The 24,675-nt window shown below is 36.3% G+C and overlaps 1 protein-coding gene across 3 annotated transcripts in view; it reads left to right on the top strand.

Moving 5' to 3' along the window:
* The window catches only part of PCBD2 (pterin-4 alpha-carbinolamine dehydratase 2), a 53,956-nt gene extending 32,757 nt beyond the window's left edge, over positions 1-21,199 (top strand). For all 3 annotated transcript variants that reach the window (XM_077138503.1, XM_077138504.1, XM_077138505.1), the window contains exons 3-4: positions 19,673-19,753; positions 20,958-21,199. In XM_077138503.1, coding sequence (XP_076994618.1) covers positions 19,673-19,753; positions 20,958-21,053 — 177 coding nt within the window. In that variant the 3' untranslated portion in view covers positions 21,054-21,199. The remainder of the gene's footprint in view (positions 1-19,672; positions 19,754-20,957) is intronic.
* The last annotated feature ends 3,476 nt before the right edge of the window (positions 21,200-24,675 follow it).

The raw sequence follows: 24,675 nt of genomic DNA on the forward strand, positions 1-24,675 counted from the left end.
TTGCTTTGAATAGATTTCAAACAAATTGGAACCTTTCTGGTGTTCTACAGTAGTAGCATGTTTTCTGTGCAAAGCACTCTGCACATTTTGAGTCCTCATCACACGACAGTGAGATTTAAGAAGTAGTAGACCTGTAGATTTACAGAGAAACTAGTAGAGGTGAGAGAGATTTAGGAGTCACTCAAAGCTATAGAACAAGACAGAGCTGGGATTAGAACTTTTCAGGCTGTGATGACATCACCAGACCTTGTGAATTTTTTGACACCAAAAATAGAGTAAGTGCTTGTTTTACTCTCTCTGTGGCCTCAAACCCTGAGATTTTTTCTTTAATTATTAAGCAATACTGTTTAAAACTCAAAACCAAAAAAGGCTTTACTTTCCATCTATAAGGGTAGGAATAGCTCTGTCCTTAAGCCTTATCATAACAGGTTGAGGATAAATTCCAAATATATTTGTGGTTTGCTTCAGCTCAGTGTCTGAAGACTGTGACAGGTTCACAGACCTTTCCAAGTTCGCAACCTGTGTGTGCACTTTGAAACAAATAAATACAGACAACTTATGAGATGGCCTCTTTCCTCACTGGGCTTCTTCTGGATTGGCACCATTTTCTGAGAACTGGGTCTGGCATGCTGTTTTCTTCCAGTGATGCACTGCAGCTGTCTGTCACTGGAGGTCCTTCATGCACGGAGTTATCAGGATGTCTGATCAGGCTCGAATATTTTGGTGATGTATTTTTCTTACAGAAAATATTGGCAAATGTTGCAGAAACTGCTTAAAGAAACTCATTAAGGAAATTGATTCCCAGTTTAAAAATAAATGAAATAAAGCGTAAGTATGGATTCAGACTGCTTTATTCCCTCAAAAGCTTTATAATGAGATGTGGGACGAGACTATTTTACAAAATGGGTACTCCTTGTAGAGAATATATTTACTCTATGCCATTAAACCAAATTAGGTATCATTTTGTTTCTTTCTTTCTTTCAGTATTTCTACCCCCATCCCTGGGATGGAAGGAGAACATGCATTCTTTCTGGCCTGAGCCCTTGTTCTTTTCTTTCATGCTTTTTGTTATTGTTGCAAGGTCTTGACTTTCAGTTTAACTTAACATGTCCCAATTTGAGTAGAAGCCTTTTTTTTTACAAACTTCTCTATTTTAAAAATTAGAAGCATATAGATTCTTTTTATTATGATAATAGGGCAAGATTGTTTCATGTCAGATATAAATTGGAATTATATAGTGTAAATAGGGATTGCATCTCTATAGGAGACTGTTACTTATAAAGAAAAGCTACGGAGTAGACTGCCTTTTTGTATATTATTTGATTTTTTTATAAGTATTTTGTCACATACTCTGTATATCTTAGTGGTTTGTATGCATAAAGTTGAAGCCTAGGGATATTTTTTCAATATAAATTTGAATTTTTATGAATTTTATAATGAGGGAAATACCAAAGAACTGAAATTCTTATTCATAAAGGAATTGCTAAAGCAAAATAAACAAGAAAGCTTTAATAGTCTTTGCAATACCTGTCACCTCTTAACACCCTGGAAGCTAGCAAGTATAGATTATCAACAGATTAGGAATGAAAACTTCCAACTGGACTTTTCTGAGGCAGGTGATTGGCAATAATGAACAGCCCCAGTGAACACAAAGACTTTAGAAGTTATTGGCATTAGGGATTTCCAGGTAAGCGACCTTTCTGGTAGATTCCTCTTGGGGTGATTTTGAAATCAACGTTTTGGTGTGCATTTGGGGGAAAGAGTAAATAGAAAACTGGTGAAATGCACGAATTCCAAGAGGGCGGAAGTGATAGAAGTGTGAGAAATTCAAGAAGGAGCTCATCAGGCTGAGCAGTTCGTCTGCCTAGTAGTAGCTGATGATGCATACAGGGAAATATAACTTAAATTTAGTTGAGAGGTATTTGGAAATGAGTGTATTTTTTCAGGGAAAAGATACTCTCAGCTTGTGATCACCTCAGCCAGAATGTCTTTTTGGCATATATAGGCTGTGTTAAGAGAAACTTTCACTAAAAATGGAACAGAAATGAAGGGCCCTTAGGTAAAATTGTTAATAGAGGTATTTATGTTGGTTAAACTCTGTCACCTGGAAAAAAGTGGATTTATATTAGTAGACCTCTATCAAAGAGGAGTTTTCCTAGCCTAGGAACTTAAGGGGAATTTACTAATGTAATGATAAATCTTAGTTCTGCAAAGGAAAACTGTTTTGCACCTTGCTTTTTCATTTAACAGGATATGTTGAAAGTGGTACTGTTTCATTAGCTAAAGAGCTGCTTTATTCTTCCAGATGGCTGCTTAGGATATTATAATAATTGCCAAAAATGGTAACTTAAGAACTTTTTAAAAATGGGACTAAAATATTAGGGTTCTGTGAGCACAGTGCTTTTTAAAACACTGTTTAGAAGTGAGCCTACCATCTCAGAGGTGGTTTGCTTACTACCACTAGCTGAGGTGGGACTAATTCAGGCTAGGGCACAGTAGAGCAGGTCATTCCTTCAGTAGCTTGTGGACATTGTCTCAAGTGCCTAGAGAGGCCAGTTTTAATTTCAGAGTTGGATAGTCTTGGTCTGAGTTATTGGAAATGTTGAGCTCTCTCGTGAATCAGGCAGAGGCTATGTAGACTAGTGGCTCCAGATTGGTGGTGGTGGTGATGGTGTAAACACACTCACTGTGAACACACTCACTGAACTGCTTGGGCAAGATCTAAAGTCTGGCTTTCGTGGGGAGACATGAGTCACCTGCTTGGCTAAGGTGCTTATCCACACATTGCCAATTCCACCAGGGAATCTTTCTGTGAGGATAGAAACAGTTCTAAACACTTTTCTGTTTCTTCAGCCTTGCAAAAGTAAATTCTTTTGGCCTTCAAATTGGTCATCTTCTATGTTTGGAAAGGAATCCTTCCTCTCCAGACCACAGTCACTATAAAGCTAAAGTGTTATTGATGATAATAACACTCACTAGCATTAATTGAGTACTTAGTAGAGTGCCAGGCATATTTTAAAGTATGTTAACGTGAATTATTCCCTCTTTTATACCTGAGGAAACCAAGGCTCGTTTCAAAGGTTGAATAGTTTCTCTGAGATTACATAGCTAGTGAATAGCAGATCTTGGACTTGAGCCCAGGTTTGTGACCCTGAAGGCTCTGTAGTTGACCACTGTGCTCAGAATGTGGCTGACAGTCCAGAGGAAAAAAAGCATGGATTGAATACATCTTTGATTGGGTCCATTCCTCACAATTTTTGTGTTGCTGGTCGAGAATATCCTTGCGTTGCTTGTAAATTAAGATCTGATGTTCCCTTTGCAGTGGCTAGAAGAGTTAACCAAGACTGTTTTCCATGTGAAGGTCGTTGTGAAACAAGTAATCATATTGTGGCGGAAAGAACGCTTTTCCTTGGTGCACCAAGCAATGTTTTTGTGATTGAGAAGTCACCATCACCGAGAAAAGGTCCTGTCCCGTGACATGTGCGTGCTTGGCAATGATCTTGCCTTGCATTTTGCTTAATAATTTTCATTATTTTTAATTAAAGTTGAAGAAGTGCAGACTCTAGCTGAAATTAAGGTAGGTTGTGTTGCCGGAATCTGGTAATTACTTTAATTGATCACAAGATAGTTTCCTTGATCACCAATTAGACTAAATTGCCGATCATGTTTCAAGACGTGAAGAAATGCCCAAACTGATTTATGTAATAGTGTTTTCATTTCTAATCAGACATAAATATCATTTCCTTCCATACCAATTGTGTTTTATAAAAGAAGGGTTATAGGCCTACAAACATAAAGGTGATTCATAAACAATAGACTTCTAATTCATTGAATTAGTAAAGGAAGTATTTAGAGGCTTAATGGAGATTGTATTGGAAAAATTACTTTGGAGTAGCTGGTGCCCATTTTCTTAGTGGGAGATATGTTCTTTTTTAGTGCATAATTAAAATAGGCTATAATCAAAATATTAAAGGCAGCTGATTTAAAGAACTTAAAGAGAATTGCTCTGAGTAATGAAAGATTTGTATCATAAATATGTGCTAGAAGATTGTATCTTAGAACTTTAATAAATCATACATGTTACTTGGACTGAAGCTGCATTTTAAATTCGGGGTGCTGTTAAATGTTTCACAGATTGATATAGGATTTTTGTTTTGGTTTTGTGCATCTGATATAATTTCAGTTTCATGGGGTAAGATGAAACAAAAGGAACTTTAAGAAAAATTAGGTTCCTAAAGAATACTTGATTTGGGATTCTTGGAAAAACCTTTTAATTGCTGATGGTTTGGAGATTTCCAAATGACAAACTTCATTGGCCTAATTTACTGTGATTGCAATGCTTACATTCCTTAAAATGGCAGAGTGACTTAAAAAGTCATACTTCATCATGTATTCATTGACTTGTTCATAAAATGTTTGTAATTTGCAATAGAGGAAAGACTGAAACTATTATCAGCCATTATATGTTATTTGTTGGCCATATGTTTGTTTGAAATGGCCGTGGCTCAATAGAACATGGCTCATAGACAAAACTATGCTGTAAATTGGTACTAAAACCCCACCTAAACAGGTAGGCATATGTTAAGAAGTTAACGGAAAACCAAAATACTTTAATATGAACCAGGTTACATTTTCTGCAGGATCCCACTTCCTTTTATACCGGCTCCTTCATTTACATGACTTATTTATTTTTTCCCAAATTAATTTAAAAAAAAAGATCAGGTATATACATGGTACAAAATTCAAAAGTTACCACAGAGTATATATAGTAGATTTCTTCCTGTTCCTGATTCTCAGTCACACAGTTCCCCCCACCTTTTACCTAACTCACCGATCATTGACTGTTACCAGTTTCTTGTGTATCGTTCCAGAGATATTAATACATATGCAAGCATATAATTTGTTTTCTTTCCTTTTTTATTTCAATACAATTCATAGACTATTGTTCTGTATCTTCCCCTCCTCCCCCATTTAATAATGTATCTTGGAGGTGCTTCCATGTCAGCAGATAAATAGTTTCCAAATTCTTTTGAGTGGCTGCATAATATTCTAGTGTATAAATGTACTATAATCTATTTAGTCAGTATTGTATTGATGGACGTTTGCCTGTTTCTAGTCTGGCTATTGCAATCAGTGCAGCAGTGACCATTCTTTGCATATGTGTGTGAATATGTTTGTAGGACAAATTCATAGAGGTGGAATTGCTTAGTCTAAGGGATGGATTTTTTTAAAGAAGTTGATGGCTTTTGCTAAATTGCCTTCCATGGTGATGATAACAATTTATATTCACCAGCAATGTAAGAAAGTACCTTTTCTCCTTAATTTTCATCAGCAGAGTGTTATCACACTTTTTGATCGTTGCCAATCTGATAGTCTTAATTTGCATTTCTCTTATCATGAATAAAATCAGACAGTTTTTTTTTTAAGAACCATATGAATTTCTTTTTCTTTTATCTGTTCAAGTCGTCTTCCCAATTAAAACAATTGGGTGTTTAGTTTTTTTTTTTATTAGTTTGTAGGGGCTTTTTATATGCTAAGGAAGTATGTATTACAAATATGGTTTGTTTTTTAATTTTGTTTGTTGATTTTTTTATTGCCATACAGAAAAATGTTTTAATATAGTTGGATTTGTCTGGTTTTTTTTTAGTAGTATTTTAAGGTTTTCTGAATATATAAATTACACGTCTTGTTAAGTTTATTCCTAGATAATTTTTTTTATTAATTAACGGAAAAAAAGAAATTAACCCAACATTTAGAAATCATACCATTCTACATATGCAATCAGTAATTCTTAACATCATCACATAGATGCATGATCATCGTTTCTTAATACATTTGCATCGGTTTAGAAGAACTAGCAACACAACAGAAAAAGATATAGAATGTTAATATAGAGAAAAAAAATAAAAGTAATGATAATAGTAAAAAAAAAAACCTATAGCTCAGATGCAGCTTCATTCAGTGTTTTAACATGATTACTTTACAATTAGGTATTATTGTGCTGTCCATTTTTGAGTTTTTGTATCTAGTCCTGTTGCACAGTCTGTATCCCTTCAGCTCCAATTACCCATTATCTTACCCTGTTTCTACCTCCTGCTGGACTCTGTTACCAATGACATATTCCAAGTTTATTCTCGAATGTCAGTTCACATCAGTGGGACCATACAGTATTTGTCCTTTAGTTTTTGGCTAGACTCACTCAGCATAATGTTCTCTAGGTCCATCCATGTTATTACATGCTTCATAAGTTTATCCTGTCTTGAAGCTGCATAATATTCCATCGTATGTATATACCACAGTTTGTTTAGCCACTCTTCTGTTGATGGACATTTTGGCTGTTTCCATCTCTTTGCAATTGTAAATAATGCTGCTATAAACATTGGTGTGCAAATGTCCGTTTGTGTCTTTGCCCTTGAGTCCTTTGAGTAGATACCCAGCAATGGTAGTGCTGGGTCGTATGGCAATTCTATATTCAGCTTTTTGAGGAACCGCCAAACTGCCTTCCACAGTGGTTGCACCATTTGACATTCCCACCAACAATGGATAAGTATGCCTCTTTCTCCGCATCGTCTCCAGCACTTGTCATTTTCTGTTTTATTGATAATGGCCATTCTGGTGGGTGTGAGATGATATCTCATTGTGGTTTTGATTTGCATTTCTCTAATGGCCAGGGACATTGATCATCTCTTCATGTGCCTTTTGGCCATTTGTATTTCCTCTTCTGGTAGGTGTCTGTTCAAGTCTTTTTCCCATTTTGTAATTGGGTTGGCTGTCTTTTTGTTGTTGAGTTGAACAATCTCTTTATAAATTCTGGATGCTAGACCTTTATCTGATATGTCATTTCCAAATATTGTCTCCCATTGTGTAGGCTGTCTTTCTACTTTCTTGATGAAGTTCTTTGATGCACAAAAGTGTTTAATTTTGAGGAGCTCCCATTTATTTATTTCCTTCTTCATTGCTCTTGCTTTAGGTTTAAGGTCCATAAAACCGCCTCCAATTGTAAGTTTCATAAGATATCTCCCTACATTTTCCTCTAACTGTTTTATGGTCTTAGACCTAATGTTTAGATCTTTGATCCATTTTGAGTTAACTTTTGTATAGGGTGTGAGATATGGGTCTTCTTTCATTCTTTTGCATATGGATATCCTGTTCTCTAGGCACCATTTATTGAAGAGACTGTTCTGTCCCAGGTGAGTTGGCTTGACTGCCTTATCAAAGATCAAATGTCCATAGATGAGAGGGTCTATATCTGAGCACTCTATTCGATTCCATTGGTCGATATATCTATCTTTATGCCAATACCATGCTGTTTTGACCACTGTGGCTTTATAATATGCCTTAAAGTTAGGCAGCGCGAGACCTCTAGCTTTGTTTTTTTCCCTCAAGATGTTTTTAGCAATTCGGGGCACCCTGCCCTTCCAGATAAATTTGCTTATTGGTTTTTCTATTTCTGAAAAATAAGTTGTTGGGATTTTGATTGGTATTGCATTGAATCTGTAAATCAATTTAGGTAGAATTGACATCTTAACTATATTTAGTCTTCCAATCCATGAACACGGTATGCCCTTCCATCTATTTAGGTCTTCTGTGATTTCTTTTAACAGTTTTTTGTAGTTTTCTTTATATAGGTTTTTTGTCTCTTTAGTTAAATTTATTCCTAGGTATTTTATTCTTTTAGTTGCAATTATAAATGGGATTCGTTTCTTGATTTCCCCCTCAGCTTGTTCGTTACTAGTGTATAGAAATGCTACAGGTTTTTGAATGTTGATCTTGTAACCTGCTACTTTGCTGTACTCATTTATTAGCTCTAGTAGTTTTGTTGTGGATTTTTCCGGGTTTTCGATGTATATTATCATATCGTCTGCAAACAGTGATAGTTTTACTTCTTCCTTTCCAATTTTGATGCCTTGTATTTCTTTTTCTTGTTTAATTGCTCTGGCTAGAACCTCCAGCACAATGTTGAATAATAGTGGTGATAGTGGACATCCTTGTCTTGTTCCTGATCTTAGGGGGAATGTTTTCAATTTTTCCCCATTGAGGATGATATTAGCTGTGGGTTTTTCATATATTCCCTCTATCATTTTAAGGAAGTTCCCTTGTATTCCTATCCTTTGAAGTGTTTTCAACAGGAAAGGATGTTGAATCTTGTCAAATGCCTTCTCTGCATCAATTGAGTTGATTATGTGATTTTTCTGCTTTGATTTGTTGATATGGTGTATTACATTAATTGATTTTCTTATGTTGAACCATCCTTGCATACCTGGGATGAATCCTACTTGGTCATGATGTATAATTCTTTTAATGTGTTGTTGGATATGATTTGCTAGAATTTTATTGAGGATTTTTGCATGTATATTCATTAGAGAGATTGGTCTGTAGTTTTCTTTTTTTGTAATATCTTTGCCTGGTTTTGGTATGAGGGTGATATTGGCTTCATAGGATGAATTAGGTAGTTTTCCCTCCACTTCGATTTTTTTGAAGAGTTTGAGGAGAGTTGGTACTAATTCTTTCTGGAATGTTTGATAGAATTCAGATGTGAAGCCGTCTGGTCCTGGACTTTTCTTTTTAGGAAGCTTTGGAATGACTGATTCAATTTCTTTACTTGTGATTGGTTTGTTGAGGTCATCTATTTCTTCTTGAGTCAAAGTTGGTTGTTCATGTCTTTCCAGGAACCCGTCCATTTCATCTAAATTGTTGTATTTATTAGCGTAAAGTTGTTCATAGTATCCTGTTATTACCTCCTTTATTTCTGTGAGGTCAGTAGTTATGTCTCCTCTTCCATTTCTGATCTTATTTATTTGCATCCTCTCTCTTCTTCTTTTTGTCAATCTTGCTAAGGGCCCATCAATCTTATTGATTTTCTCACAGAACCAACTTCTGGTCTTGTTGATTTTCTCTATTGTTTTCATGTTTTCAATTTCATTTATTTGTGCTCTAATCTTTGTCATTTCTTTCCTTTTGCTTGCTTTGGGATTAGTTTGCTGTTCTTTCTCCAGTTCTTCCAAGTGGACAGTTAATTCCTGCATTTTTGCCTTTTCTTCTTTTCTGATATAGGCATTTAGGGCAATAAATTTCCCTCTTAGCACTGCCTTTGCTGCGTCCCATAAGTTTTGATATGTTGTGTCTTCATTTTCATTTGCCTCTAGGTATTTACTAATTTCTCTTGCAATTTCTTCTTTGACCCACTTGTTGTTTAAGAGTGTGTTGTTGAGCCTCCACGTATTTGTGAATTTTCTGGCACTCCGCCTATTATTGATTTCCAACTTCATTCCTTTATGATCCGAGAAAGTGTTGTGTATGATTTCAATCTTTTTAAATTTGTTAAGACTTGCTTTGTGACCCAGCATATGGTCTATCTTTGAGAATGATCCATGAGCACTTGAGAAAAAGGTGTATCCTGCTGTTGTGGGATGTAATGTCCTATAAATGTCTGTTAAGTCTAACTCATTTATAGTAATATTCAGATTCTCTATTTCTTTATTGACCCTCTGTGTAGATGTTCCTTCCATTGATGAGAGTGGTGAATTGAAGTCTCCAACTATTATGGTATATGTGTCTATTTCCCTTTTCAGTGTTTGCAGTGTATTCCTCACGTATTTTGGGGCATTCTGATTCAGTACGTAAATATTTATGATTGTTATATCTTCTTGTTTAATTGTTCCTTTTATTAGTATCTAGTGTCCTTCTTTGTCTCTTTTAACTGTTTTACATTTGAAGTCTAATTTGTTGGATATTAGTATAGCCACTCTTGCTCTTTTCTGGTTGTTATTTGCATAAAATATCTTTTCCCAACCTTTCACTTTCAACCTATGTTTATCTTTGGGTCTAAGATGTGTTTCCTGTAGACAGCATATAGAAGGATCCTGTTTTTTAATCCATTCTGCCAGTCTATGTCTTTTGATTGGGGAATTCAGTCCATTAACATTTAGTGTTATTACTGTTTGGATAATATTTTCCTCTGCCATTTTGCCTTTTGTATTATATATATCATATCTGACTTTCCTTCTTTCTACACTCTTCTCCATACCTCTCTCTTCTGTCTTTTCGTATCTGACTCTAGTGCTCCCTTTAGTATTTCTTGCAGAGCTGGTCTCTTGGTCACAATTTCTCTCAGTGACTTTTTGTCTGAGAATGTTTTAATTTCTCCCTCATTTTTGAAGGACAATTGTGCTGGATATAGGAGTCTTGGTTGGCAGTTTTTCTCTTTTAGTAATTTAAATATATCATCCCACTGTCTTCTAGCTTCCATGGTTTCTGTTGAGAAATCTACACATAGTCTTATTGGGTTTCCCTTGTATGTGATGGATTGTTTTTCTCTTGCTGCTTTCAAGATCCTCTCTTTCTCTTTGACCTCTGACATTCTAACTAGTAAGTGTCTTGGAGAACGCCTATTTGGGTCTAATCTCTTTGGGGTGCGCTGTACTTCTTGGATCTGTAATTTTAGGTCTTTCATAAGAGTTGGGAAATTTTCAGTGATAATTTCTTCCATTAGTTTTTCTCCTCCTTTTCCCTTCTCTTCTCCTTCTGGGACACCCACAACACGTATATTTGCGCGGTTCATATTGTCCTTGAGTTCTCTGATACCCTGTTCAAATTTTTCCATTCTTTTCCCGATAGTTTCTGTTTGTTTTTGGAATTCAGATGTTCCATCCTCCAAATCACTAATTCTATCTTCTGTCTCTTTAAATCTATCATTGTAGGTATCCATTGTTTTTTCCATCTTTTCTACTTTATCCTTCACTTCCATAAGTTCTGTGATTTGTATTTTCAGTTTTTCTATTTCTTCTTTATGTTCAGCCCATGTCTTCTTCATGTCCTCCCTCAATTTATCGATTTCGTTTTTGAAGAGTTTTTCCATTTCTGTTCGTATATTCAGCATTAGTTGTCTCAGCTCCTGTATCTCATTTGAACTATTGGTTTGTTCCTTTGACTGGGCCATATTTTCAATTTTCTGAGCGTGATTCTTATCTTCTGCTGGCATCTGGGCGTTTAGTCAGATTTCCCTGGGTGTTGGACCCAACAGGTTGAAAGATTTTTCTGTGAAATGTCTGGGTTCTGTTTTTCTTATCCTGCCCAGTAGGTGGCGCTCGTGGCACACGTTTGTCTGCGGGTCCCACCAGTAAAAGGTCCTGTGGGTCCTTTAACTTTGGAAAACTCTCGCCGTGGGGGAGGTTCGCCAGCCGAAGCGGCTTGGAAGAGAACCAGCCGGCCTGGGGGTCCGAACGTGGGGAGGGTCGCCAGCCGCCGCAGCCCGGGAGAGCGCCCATCCAATTTCCTAGTCGGCCCGGGGCGCCAAGTGTGGCGGGAGGGCGCCAGCTGCTGCAGCCCAGGAAAGTGCACCGTTCTCACCCGGACCAGGGAGTCACGTGTTTGGAAGGTACCCCCCTGGTCACCGTTCTCTGCCGCCTTGGGATTTCTGATCCAATTCCCTCAGTTGGTCCGGGGTGCTGCGTGTGGTGGGGGCGCCAGCCGCCGCGGCTTCAGGCGACCGCCTGCCCAATTCTGCCAGCTGGCCCAGGAAGGAGGAGGGGAGAGACTCTGGCCACTTGCCCCCCCGCCCGGGGAAGCCCACGCCCCTCGACGATCTCACCGGAGCTGGTTCTCCCAGCCAGTCAGCCATTCCAGGATGGGGTACGCTGTCTTTTTGATCTCTGTCGTGGCTCCGGGAGCTGTTCTGTATCCTTTCTACTCCCCTAGTAGCTGTTCTGGAGGAGGAAAGGTGAGGATGGCAAGGCTGTCGAGGACGGTGGCGGAGGAGCCGGTGAAGGTGGAAGAGGGCACAGTGGTGGTTGGAGCGCCGCTGGAGCAGAAGGGGAAAGAGAAGGGCAAGATGGCGGCGGGAGCGCCGCCGGCAGAAAAAGCGGAAGAGGAGGGCTAGATGGCGGTGGGAGCGCTGGCGGAGAAAGAGGAAGAGGAGAACTAGATGGCGGCGGGAGTGCCGGCGGAGAAAGAGGAAGAGGAGGGCTAGATGGCGGCGAGAGCGCCGCCGGCGGAGAAAGAGCTCCTAGATAATTTTTGGTGCCATTTTAAATGAAATTTTTTTCTTCCAATATTTTCTAACTAATTGATTGTATAGGAAGGCTATTGACTTTTTTTGTCTTATTCTTAACTTTAATGGAAATTCTTCTAGTCTTTCTCTATTAAGAATGATGCTGTCTTTTTAACTGAGAATATATTTATCATGTTAAGAAGGGGCCTGTCTATTTCTGTTTCATTAAGAGGTTTAATAAATAATATATATAGGGACCATGATGGCTCAGCAAGCAGAGTTCTTACCTGCCATGCCAGAGACCTGGGCTTGATACCCTGTGCCTGCCCATGCAAAAAATAAAAAAATAAAATAATAATAGATATAGAATTTATCAAGTGTCTTTTCAGCATTTATGGAGATCATCATGTGATTTTTCTTTTTTGAGTTCTTAACGTGATGAATTATATTATATATTTCCTATTGAACCATCCTTGCATTCTTAGAATAAAGTTTACTTAGTTATGGTATTTCATTCTTTCAGGGTGGGTATTGCTTGTTTTTGTTTAGATTTCAGTTAATATGAGATTCATCTATAGATTCATGATTATATGCTATCTTTATGGGATCTTGGAGATAATTTTATGATGATTTATAAAAATAATTTGAAATTGCTCTTTCATTTTTTATCATCTGGAATGGTTCAAATAGTACTGGAGTTAATTGTTATCTAAAGGAGAATTCCTCTGTGAAATCATCTGGATCTGCTACACATAAGTTTCATTCTTATACACATTTCCATTCTATGACTTTTGTTTAGATTTTTTTCTCCTTTGGAGTCAGTTTTGATAATTTTTATTTGCATGAGCTTTGTCTTTATTTGAAATTTATTCTTTTATTTGTCTTTAAATTTACCTTGTATCTGTACTTACTTCCTCATTCTCATTTCTTACTTTTTCTGTACTTTCTGCCGCCACCTTTTTGTTTATTTTTAGGCTAACTTTTTCAATTTTATTGTTTTCTTGAAACCCAGCTGTTGGTTTTATTAGTTCTACCATTTTTTTTCTTTCCTAATTCATTTGTAGCTGCTTTTCTTCTTATTTATAATCTTTTCTGTGTTTTTCCCTAAGTTTATTTTGCTGCTTTTTGTCTACTTTCTTGAGTTGGGTATTTCATTTTTAACTTTTCCAATTGTATAGTATAGCATATGTGCAAAGCAAATAAATAAAAAAGCGATAGTTTTCAAAGCACTCTTCAAAAAATGATTACAGGACAGATCCCAGAGTTTGTCATGAGCTACCATATGATTCTCTCATATTTTCCCTTCTCACCACTCCAGAATATAGGAGGCTAGAGGGCTTAAATACTTGTTTATCACCACAATTGACTTTTCTTTCCTTTTTTTTTGTAAACAATAGCATATATACAAAAAAGCTATACATTTCAAAGCACAGCACCACAGTTAGTCATAGATCATATTTCAGACTTTGACATAGGTTACAGTTTCACAATTTTAGGTTTTTACTTCTAGCTTCTCTAAGATACTGGAGACTAAAAGAGATATCAATTTAATGATTCAGCATTCATATTCATTTGTTAAGCCCTGTCTTCTATGTCTAATTCCACCATCACCTTTGATCTTTCCATACCTCTCTTTGGGGTTGTTTGGGCTATGACAATTCTAAATTTTTGATATTGGAAGGGTCTGTCACTAATATGAGGTAGGGAGATGGAACTATCTGATGTTCTGGAGAGGCTGGGCTAGGTTCAGGGCTTATCTGGACCAGGGACCCATCTGGAGGTTGTAGGTTTCTTGAAAGGGTACTTAATTTTTATTCTTGTGAGCTTATTAATTTAAGGTAATTTAAATATTTAAAGATTGTATTTACTCTGATTATTGCTTAGGTATGTCCCTTATGTGGTACTTAAATTATGAATTTCTATTCAATTTCAGTTTTGATTTCTTTGACCCAAGAGTTTCAAAATAAGGTTTTAAAATTTTTTTGTGTAGTACTTTTTATTGTTTTTGTGTTCCAGTTTTGTTTTTAATTTTATCAGAGAAGTTGTCAGTATTATTTCTACTTTTGGGAATTTATTGAGATTTTCTTTATCAGCTAATAAATATTCAATTTCTCTGAATGTTCCATGAGCACTTGAAAAGGTTTATTCTCAGTTTTTAGAGTTTAAAATATATCAATTAGACAGAACTTAAAAATTTTTTTTATTAATAAAACCAATCAACATACAGTATGAACATTCTTTTTTCATCACATAGTTGTATATTCATCATTGTGATCATTTCTTAGAACATTTGCATCAATTCAGAAAAAGAAATAAAAAGAAAACAGAAATTCATGCATACCATACCCCTAAATTCATGCACACCATACCCCTTACCCCTCCCTTTCATTGATTACTAGCACTTCAATCTACTAAATTTATTTTAACATTTGTTCCCCCTATTATTTATTCATTTTTTAATTCATATTTTTCACTCTACTGTCCATAAGGTAGATAAAAGAAGCATCAGACACAAGGTTTTCACAATCACACAGTCACATTGTGAAAGCTGTATCATTATACAATCATCTTCAAGAAACATGGCTACTGGAATACAACTCTACATATCAGGCAGTTCCCTCCAGCCTCTCTGTTATGCCTTAACTAAAAAGGTGATATTTAATGCATAAGAATAACCTCCAGGATAAACTCTTGACTCTGTTTGGAATCTCTCAGCCATTGACACTTTATTTTGTCTCATTTCTCTCTTCCCCCTTTCGGTCGAGAAGGTTTTCTCAATCCCTTGGTACTGAGTCCCAGCTCATTCTAGGATTTCTGTCTCATGTTGCCAAGAAGGTCCACACCCCTGGGAGTCATGTCCCATGTAGAGAGGGGGAGGGCAGTGAATTTGCTTGCTGTGTTGGGTAAGAGAGAGAGAGAGGCCACATTTGAGCAACAAAAGAGGTTCTCTTGAGGGTGACTCTTAGGACTAATTTTAAGTAGGCTTAGCCTATCCTTTGTGGGGTTAAGTTTCATATGAATAAACTCCAAGATTGGGGGCTCAGCTTATTGCTTTGGTTGTCCCCACTGCTTGTTAGAATTAGATATACTTTTTAATTAAATACTTAAGTAGTCCATATCCTTACTTTTGTTCACTTAATTTGTCATGTGTTAAGAGATGGGAATTAAGTCTCCAACTATAATGATTCTGTTTTCCTTCCAGTTCTACTTTCTGTCTCATTAATTTGGAAGCTATGTTATTTGTAGTATAGATATTCACTATAGTTCAGTCTTCATTGTGGATGTACTTTATAATTACAGCCTTTATAATTTTTGTCCTAAATTGGCCTCTTCTGATATTTTGATTTAAAAAAATTTTTTTATGCATTTCCTTGCATGATTTTGCTTGCCCTTTTTTTCCCCAGGTTTTCTTAGTTATTTTGGTTTAGATGTATGTCTTTAAAATACCTATGGTTGGGTTTTGCTTTATCATCCAATATGAAAGTTTTCTTTTAATTTTATTGTTTGGATTTAGTCTCTTTACATTTATTAAATGGAGAGCTATGTTTGGTCTTATACTTTTCTTAATTTAAATTGTAAAATAGATTGTGTTTTCTTTCATTTTAATTGTTTTTCCTTTACTTAATTTGGAATGTTTCTATTTTTACTTTGGTTCTTCTGATGGGTACCATTATATCTATAATTTTATATAGGATGCTTAATATTCTATTTTAGACAGTATCTGTGGCCTCTCCATTGAGCAATATCAAAAATTATTACTCAATTTTATATTAATTTTTAGTTCTAGTGCTTATGTTTTATGTTTTTAAATATGCTTATATCTCTGACACTTGATTTGTCAGCCTAAAAGATTGTTTTTTTTTCTTTGGTCTACTGTCCTCTGTTCTAGCCTTTCCTTTTTTCATCCTTTTTAATAGTTTGGAAAATTTGCCCTTCATTCTATGACTGTAATCCCCACAGTTATTTTAAATAATAATAACTTTATTGCTTACTGCCAATAATTTTGGTATACTTTCCCCATTCATTCCTTAGTTAAGTCATCATTCACCATCTAGTAGTTTCCTCAAGAAGGATGAATGGGAAATATTCCCTGAGTTATTGTATTTCAGAAATGTGTGCCCATTTATTTTTTTCAAATTCCTGGTAAAATTAACATGAAATTTTAAACATTTTGAAGTTGATAATTCTGTGATATTAAATATATTGTTAATAGTGTAGCTTTCATCATAATCTACTTCTAGAACATTTTCATCATCCCAAACAGAAATTTGTAACTCATTAAATAATAACTCCCCATTCTCCTCTTCCCCCACCTTTGGTTGTTGCATTTATTTTTGAAGAACAGTTTAACTGGATAGAAAAGTCTGTTTGGAGATGGTGCAAGGATAGCTCAGTGGTAGAATTCTTGCCTGTCATGCCAGAGACCCGGGTTCAATTCCCAGAGCCTACACATGTAAGAAAAAAAAAAAAAAGCCTTTGTTTGCAATTTAATTTCCTAAAATCTGTGGACATTACTCCTCTGACTTCGAATGTTGAATGCTGGTATGTAGAATTTTGAATTCACCCAAATTGTTTTCATCTTTATAGGTGAATTGAACTTTTTGATTGGATGCTGAAAATATTTTATCTTTGAAGTTCACTAACTTCACTAGGATTATAGATATGGTTGAACTTTTACAGTCTATAGATTCAAATCTGGAAAATTTTCCAGAATTTTTTTCTGTTCCATTTTAAAATGTTCCCTTATTAAGGGAGAACTGTTATGTATATGTCAAATAGCTTTTGTTTACTTTCATATTCAATATTTTTGAATTCTTCGAAACTTTTGTTGATTTCTACTTCATTTTGCCCGTTTTCTCATTCTGCATCCAAGTGTCTTACTGGGTTTTTAGTGATGTCCAGTCTGACTTAAGCTGTTTCCAGCTTTCCTTTAAGGAATACTTTTAGAAAACCTCTACCTTTAGCTAGCTCAAGGCTTTTAGATTCTACCTGGGATCCTCAAAAGCAAGTAGCTAGGACTGTAAAACAAAAACACAAATATTTGAAAGAACAGACAGGTGCTTTTCACTATCTGCCAAGTCTGCTGTTTGGTCATAATCCTTCCTCATGATATTCCAAATAATCAAAATTCCCCTTTGAAATTTCACTGTTTTCTTTCCATTCATCTAACTTCTTCACAGAAGTCTTTTACTTTGAGTGTGTATTGTTACTGTTTTTAACTTGTGGTTTTAAAAATTTGAGGGGGATTATTTGGCTCTTTTATATGGAAGAAGGATTATGGAATCATCTCTTTGCTCCTAGAGTAGATTGAGTATTCTTTTCCAAGGGGAGAATTAGAAATAAATGTTGCATAAATGGTTTATCAGACCTTGTGATATTTTATTAAATTATAATTAGGTGACAGTTGAAGGGAAATGTGCTAAACTGAGGAAAATACAAATTTGGAAGATCTTTGAATATATCTCTGTTTTTACATTGGATATAGATATGGTAGATGTTTTCTCTCTAATATAGCATCTCTTTAAGATGGGGTGTTCTCTTTTAAGTCTCATCTGTGGTGAAATAGAATTAGCTCCTGTGCTGATCACATGCTTGTGGTCAAAAATTTGAAAGGCATTTGAGACTATGTTCGAATCATCTACTTGATGTGTTTAGCTTTTGGGAAATGGTAATGGAGTCAGCATCACTTTGGACCTTTTAGGGGGACATGTCTCAAAAAAATCATGGTTACAGGGCTTGAGAACTTGGGCAACAACTGACTTTGCCCACATATTTTCTTTTCTTTAAGCTGTTTTCCCCAGTCAGTGTATGTTGGGGTATTACTTCACAGTGTGTTATCCATTTGTCTGTTCTGTATCTGTGGTTAATGTTTATGAAAAATGATAAGAGGTAAGGAAAGAGCCATTCTTCTAGGAGACAGCAAGTGGAGGGTTAAATTACTAAATTGGAAGAGCTTTTTACCCATCATTACTTCTGTTGTGCAGTTAGCCCAATAGTAGCAGTGTAGCAGTTCGTGCCATTATTGATCTGATACTCTGTGCCAAGTGCTGTGCTTAGCTCTTTTATATAACCTATTACATATTTTTTTTTCACTTGGAGTGATTACCTGAGGTTTCTATTATTGTCTCTATATTTTATTGAATAAGCAAACTGAGGCTTGGAGTTAAGGTACATGATAATTAAGTGATAGAATTAGGATTTGAACCTACAACTCTAGCTCAAAAAGCCTCTTCTCTTAATGACTATATTACTGTCTCTCAGTGATGGTGATTCGTCTTATAAGTCTTCTGAAGCTAAACAAGAATAAGGCATTATAGGAAAATAGAGTAAAAACTCTCATTAAATGTCATTCAGTATAGGCTAACTCTGTTTGAGTAATTGAAAGAGCTTTTCACATTCGACTTTTCCCTTCCTCTCACAATTTCCAAAGAATCAGTTTATAAAATGAAAAGGGATGGGAAAGCAAATATTTTTCCAGTAATAGTTCCAAACATGTTTAAATGAATTTCCCTGAACTTCTTTTCTAACAGGGAATATCATCAGGCTTTATATGTCAAAATGGAAATCTTTATCCCAAAGGAAATTGGCTCTGAGACAGGAGCCATTATGAATGAAACAGAATTGTTATAAAATGCCACTGTAAACTAGGAAATGCTCTTTTAAGTTGCTTGGTGATTCAAAGAACATAACCCAATTAACATCATATTGGTTTTTCTATATAGGGGTCATGAAGTTAAGTATTTATTTATGTGGGTATAATAGGTACTGCTCTGTGAATTCCACTGTAACTTTGTAATTAATGTGCCATCACCTTAGAGTCTGACCAAGTATGTTTGCCTTCTGGACATGATAGAGACAGACTCTCCTATTGTTTGCAATTTCCCTCATAAAAATTTGAAAGCAAGCAAATTTGTTTTTTTTTCCTCTCAGGCCAAGTTTGCCTTTAGCTTAATAAAATTATGTTTTTATTTTCTTTGGGGTATGAAGGCAGAGCTCCATAGGTCCATGCTTAGGCCTTTCATTGGGTTTGCAGCCCACTTCTGATTTTTAGGCTTGTCTAAAGAATAGTAAGTGCTGAGCAGTAGCAAGAATATCCCAAGCAGGCAAGCCGGACTCTTCTGTTTCCCTCTAGATGCCAGTGAAAATAGTCTTTTGTTCCCTCCTTTCTAAAGTCCAGGCTGGATCATAGGGTGGGAAACTGTTCAAATCTGCCATTGCTTTTGTTTATGACATACCCAGAAGACCTTTTCCATGGTCTTGTGGTTGATGTCTTTTTTTGGCAACTCAATAACGAAAAGGGACAATGTTTTGAGAAAAGTGATTCTTCAGATTTGGGGCCAGGTAGTGAGACCCATGGTATTGGGTTAAAGGGAAATTATTCCTGTGCTATTTTGGTGAGTCTTGTTCAGAGGCCAATTAAGTGGTCCAGACAGGTCATTGGGTGAGACCAATTTCCTGGTTTGTTTATTTGAGCCTGATTGTTTTCCACCATTGAGCAGCAGGTCACAGTCCTGCCATACCATTACACCAGCCCTGTAGAGAATAACTCCTTTATTATTTGATTTCTTTAGGCTTCCATAAGGATCCTAGCCATGCCTTTATCTGATTGAATCTCTCTTATGTTGCAGGTCCAGGGCAGCGGACAATATCAATAATTGGTTTTGACTTTATCATCCTATATAGGCATTTGGCTTTATGTCCCGAGTTGCCCTACAAGCAGAGAAGATGAATCACCACCCAGAATGGTTCAATGTGTACAACAAGGTAAGTGCATTGTCTTATTTCCGGATCATCTTAATTATGGGGTCCTTCCTTCCCTTCTCCTTGCCCTTGTTTTGTGCAGGTAAGTGTTATTGTACTTAGGAAAGTATTGTTTTAACCTTTCTCTGAGAATCGCTGTGTTTTATTGCAAATTAGTAACAAATTTTCAGGTGTACTCATGAGGATGGTGAATAAGTTCTTTATTTTCATGCTTTTCTTCTGCTGAAACTAATATAAGAAAGCTGGGTCAAATTAGGCTCTTAAACAGCCATACAGATAAAATTTTTAAACTCTTTAAGGCAAAGTATTGAAAGAAGTAGTAGCAAATAAGATAGATATGGCCTTATTTATCACATTGAAATAAATCTGCTCAAGAACTGTGCTTTAAATAGTAACTGTTATTAAGTTCAGATTCCTTAGTAAGAACTGACCTTGTTACTTAAGACAAAGGGCAGATTAAAAAAGCTTTTAAGATTTTAAAAGTTCTAAGCAAGTACGATGAGAAGAAACCTCCATCCCCAAAATGCCCCTGCCTTTATGGCTATGCCATTTGGGATGTCTTTTCATCCAGATTTTTGTGGCATTTTATTTGCCCTTGAAAGTCCTCTTTGAAAAAAGAGAAAATTTCACAGATACTCTTGGACTTTATTGGAGTAATTTGGAGCACCTTGGTACCAGGATACACTTTTCCTTTCTAGTTGCCTCTCCTTGCCTATATTGTGCTTTTGCTTTTTTATTTATCTGTCAAAAAGTAACACTCTGTTCCTCACCTTCCTCCTCTCCCCAGTTTGGGAATGTGCTTTTTTAACATTGCAACTAAGGTATTACATTGATAGCTTGGTTTTTCTCAGTGGCCTGGAAATAGTTTCTATAATTAAAGTAATGGGAGTTAAAATAGAACTTCAGTCTCTGTTTTTTTTTTTCTTTCAAGAAACAAGATTTAAGATTCTGGCAATTGAGTTTCCTCCTTGTATGAGAGAACCTTTTTATCCCAGGTGGCTGCTGGGCCCAGCGTAATCACACTGTGTTCTCAGAGTTCGCTAGGTTTTAGAAATGCAGTACTTATTCATAATGCGGTATTTTTTGAACAGTTTAATCCCTCCAATTTTCAAATATGAATGTTGAATAATAGATTAATCTTTGAATCACCAAAGGAAAACCATGACCTACAGCTCAGTGTTTTAAAAACTGCTTCCATCTTTCTTAGGTCCAGATAACTCTCACCTCACATGACTGCAGTGGACTGACCAAAAAAGACGTAAAACTGGCCCAGTTTATTGAAAAAGCAGCTGCATCTGTATGATTTTTTCCAAAATGCATGTAAAATCTTATACTTATCTTAGCTGCAGTATATTTTGAGGGTAATTTACATGAATAAATTAAAGTGTAAAATTTAGTCCACCTTTATTTCACACTTTATAAAATCAGTAAAATACAGAATGATTTTAATTTGAGCCTGGGATATTTTTCATTACATCTAATCACAAACATAAGGTAAACCAATCAGGGAATTATATTACTAATATAGAAAGAGAAATGGCATTCTTAAAGATCAGATATTAAGATGGGGTTGTGGTGGGATATTGGATATTGACACACTTTAAACCTGGAAATTCAAGCAATTATGGTGACTTTACAAATGCCTTGTGTTGGAGAATAATTATAAGCTGGAAAAAGAATTATGAACTCTGCAGGGAAAGTGTTTTAACCTTCCATAACAATTCTGATAAAGCTAAACTTGATTTGGATTTTAGCTGCTGTTACTACTTAACTAGTCTGTTAGATTATAAAAGTCACAAAAATTTGGTGAGCTATCTTGGTGTTTTATCCTCACTTTTTAGATGCGGAATTGAAGGAAAGGATAAACATCTTGATGTTTTTTACAAGCAAGGTGGGGCAATAAAAGAATTCACTGTCATAGTGACCTACTTGTCAGGTCCTTATTTGACTCGTTGAGTTAAGGGGAACTCAGGGTCATTTCCCCCCTCATTTACATGTTGTGGCCCTTGAACTGAAGGTCTGTAGGCACAGAGCTAGGGTATAAGCCAGTATGATAAGAATGAGCTTTACTTAATCTGTGTGTCAGTGACAAGAGTTAAAAGGAATTTAAGTATCTGTTTTTTGAAAGTTTCAGTTACAGCATATTTTGAATGAATGTAAGAATGTACTTACTGATTAAATATAATATAGATTAAAAGAATGTATATATCCAAGGAACATGTGTTAATCCTTTGAAGCATTATAGTTTAAGGCTTTAACAGGAACATCTTTGTAACCCACAACATATAGAAAGTCACTGTATGTTACAACAAACAAACCTTCCCCTCTTCAACACTCTCCCCTTGCCCCAAACCTGAGAAACTTAAAAGAACCTCACAAGGAGGCTGGCCCTCTGAAGCCAGTTCTGGGCTGGTTCTGTTGGCCGGGGAGAGGCAGGTAGGGTCAGTTTGCCATGTAGGTAAGGAGTATACAGGCGTTAGGGTACCAGGGCATCCAGGGCTTTGACGTTAGAACTTCTATTGCTTAGAGTGATTTTTTTTTCAAAGGAAAAGGCGAAACTATGTGTATTTGTAAACTCTTCCCTGTGTTATAGATTTGAGACATTTTATTTTTAAAACTTTATTACTGGGGGCAGGCAACCATTGGCAGAGTTCTCACCTGCCATGCCGAGACCTGGGTTCAGTTCCCGGAGCCTGCCCATGTGAAAAAAAAAGAAAATTTTATTACTGGGTGCATGGGTGGTTCAGTGGTAGAATGCTCGCCTTAACATGCAGGAGACCCAGGTTCAATTCCTGGACTATGTACCCGAAAAAGGAAAAAAAAAATGTATTACCAAATAGTTTTAGTTCAGTGCCTCAATTTGAACTTTTTTCCCCACTTGAATGTATTTTCTTTATTTAAAAAAATTGCAATATACAGGAAAAACAAATGGAAGAACATTTGGTTCTTCCTTTCGGGTTTCTTTCTATGCATACATAAAAATATACATATATTTTGACCAAAAAAAAGCAATTATACTCTATAATTTTGCAACCTGCTCTTTTTTTTTTCATTTACTAGCACATTGTGAACATCTCTCTGTAACAATGACTACACATCTACCTCTTAATTTGTAGCAGCCACATGCTAGTCCCTTGTATGGAAGAGCCATCATTTAGGCTGCCCCGGGTCTTTTTTTTTTTTTTTTTTTTTTAACATTTTTTGTTGTATAATGTAACATATGTGCAAAGCAAAGAAAGAAAAAAAAACAATAATTTCAAAGCACACTTCAACAAGTATGCAACAGATCCCAGAATTTGTCATGGGCTACCATTCCATCATCTCAGATTTTTCCTTCTAGCTGCTCCAAAACACTGGAGACAAGAAGGAAAATTAATATAGTGATTCAGCAGCCATGCTCTTTTTTAAGTTCTATTCTCTGTTATACCTCCTCCTTCTCCTTTACTCCTTCTCGCAGTCTATAGGGATCTTTGGGGAATGGCTGTTCAGACTTTTTCATGTTGAGAAGGGGTGTCCACACTAAAGAAAGGGGGAATGTAATTAATTGATAATCCTGGAAAGGCTGGTCCCTCTGAGTTTCAGGATTTATCTGACCTAGGAACCCTCTGGGAATTATGTGTTCCAGGAGGGCAAACCTAGTACATAAAACCTTTATAGAGTCTCAGTTCAAGCCCTAGGTGTTCTTCAGAGTCAGCAGGTGAGATGTTAGTTGGAGTTAAGCAAAACATGGCAATTAGCAATATCTAACTGAAGCTTGCATAAGAACAGCCTCCAGAATTGTCTCTTGACTCCATTTGATCTCTCTTGGCCACTGATGTCTTATTTTATTACTCTTCTTTTCCCTCTTTTGGTCAGGAAGGCATTGTTGATCCCATGATGGCAGGGCCAGACTCATTCCGGGAATCACACCCCATTTGTCAGGGAGATTTTTCACCTGCAGATGGCTTGTACCACATAGTGGGGAGGGCAATGACTTTCTTTGCAGAATTGAACCTTTAAACATGAAAAATTTTAATCATACTCAAAACTCAAATGAATAGTATACTGAACCACTGTGTACTAATCACTCAGGTTTAACAATTACCAAGATTTTTCCCCAGTTGTTCATATATCCCCCTTTCCTTTTTTCTTCGCTAAAGTATTTAAAAGCAAATTCCAGATAGCATACTATTTCACCCCAGCATCCTTCAGTAAACATCTCTAGAAAATATGGTCATTTTCTTATATAAACTACAATGCCATTTTCACACCGAACAAAATAAGCCATGATTCCTTGATATCATCTATTACCCAGTCTAAACCAAATTACCCTGAAGATCAAGAATGTACAGTAAGTTTGTTCTAATCAGGATCCACATGAAGTCCATCCATCACATCTGATTGTTGTGGCTCTTTAATCTTTCAGCCTAGAGCAAGCCCCCTCCTCCTCCATACTTTTCCCCATGCCATTGACTTGCTGTAAAAATGGAGTCATCACTCTTGTAGAATATTTTACATTCTGGATTTGTCTGTTTGTTCCTTTGTCATGTAACTTGTTTCACTATACTCTGAATGGAACCCTTTCCTCCTATTTTGAATGTAGGGTTGGGAGGCTAAACTTGGGGGCTGTGCTGACATGCCTGTCACAGTGGAGATAGCAGGCTGTGGCTCAGTGTATGATGGTGAGGATCTGAGACGGCAGTTACTAATTAGGAGCTACATGTGGTTTGAATAAGGTCCATGTTAAGGGGTACTGCATCTGTTGAAACTCATAAACCTTAACACTTCAGAGTATCAGAAATCCCCTATCAGAAGTCTATGGAAATACTCATTGTAAATTCCAACAGAATGAATCCCCAGACTTGCTTCAAATAACTGATATTTCATCTTAAAAGAGACATTGTCATAGTTGGAGGTCCCCATGTTCCCTTCTGTTCCAAATCTTT

This window comes from Tamandua tetradactyla, chromosome 20 (assembly GCF_023851605.1).
Source record: "Tamandua tetradactyla isolate mTamTet1 chromosome 20, mTamTet1.pri, whole genome shotgun sequence".
Classification (NCBI taxonomy): Eukaryota; Metazoa; Chordata; class Mammalia; order Pilosa; family Myrmecophagidae; genus Tamandua; species Tamandua tetradactyla.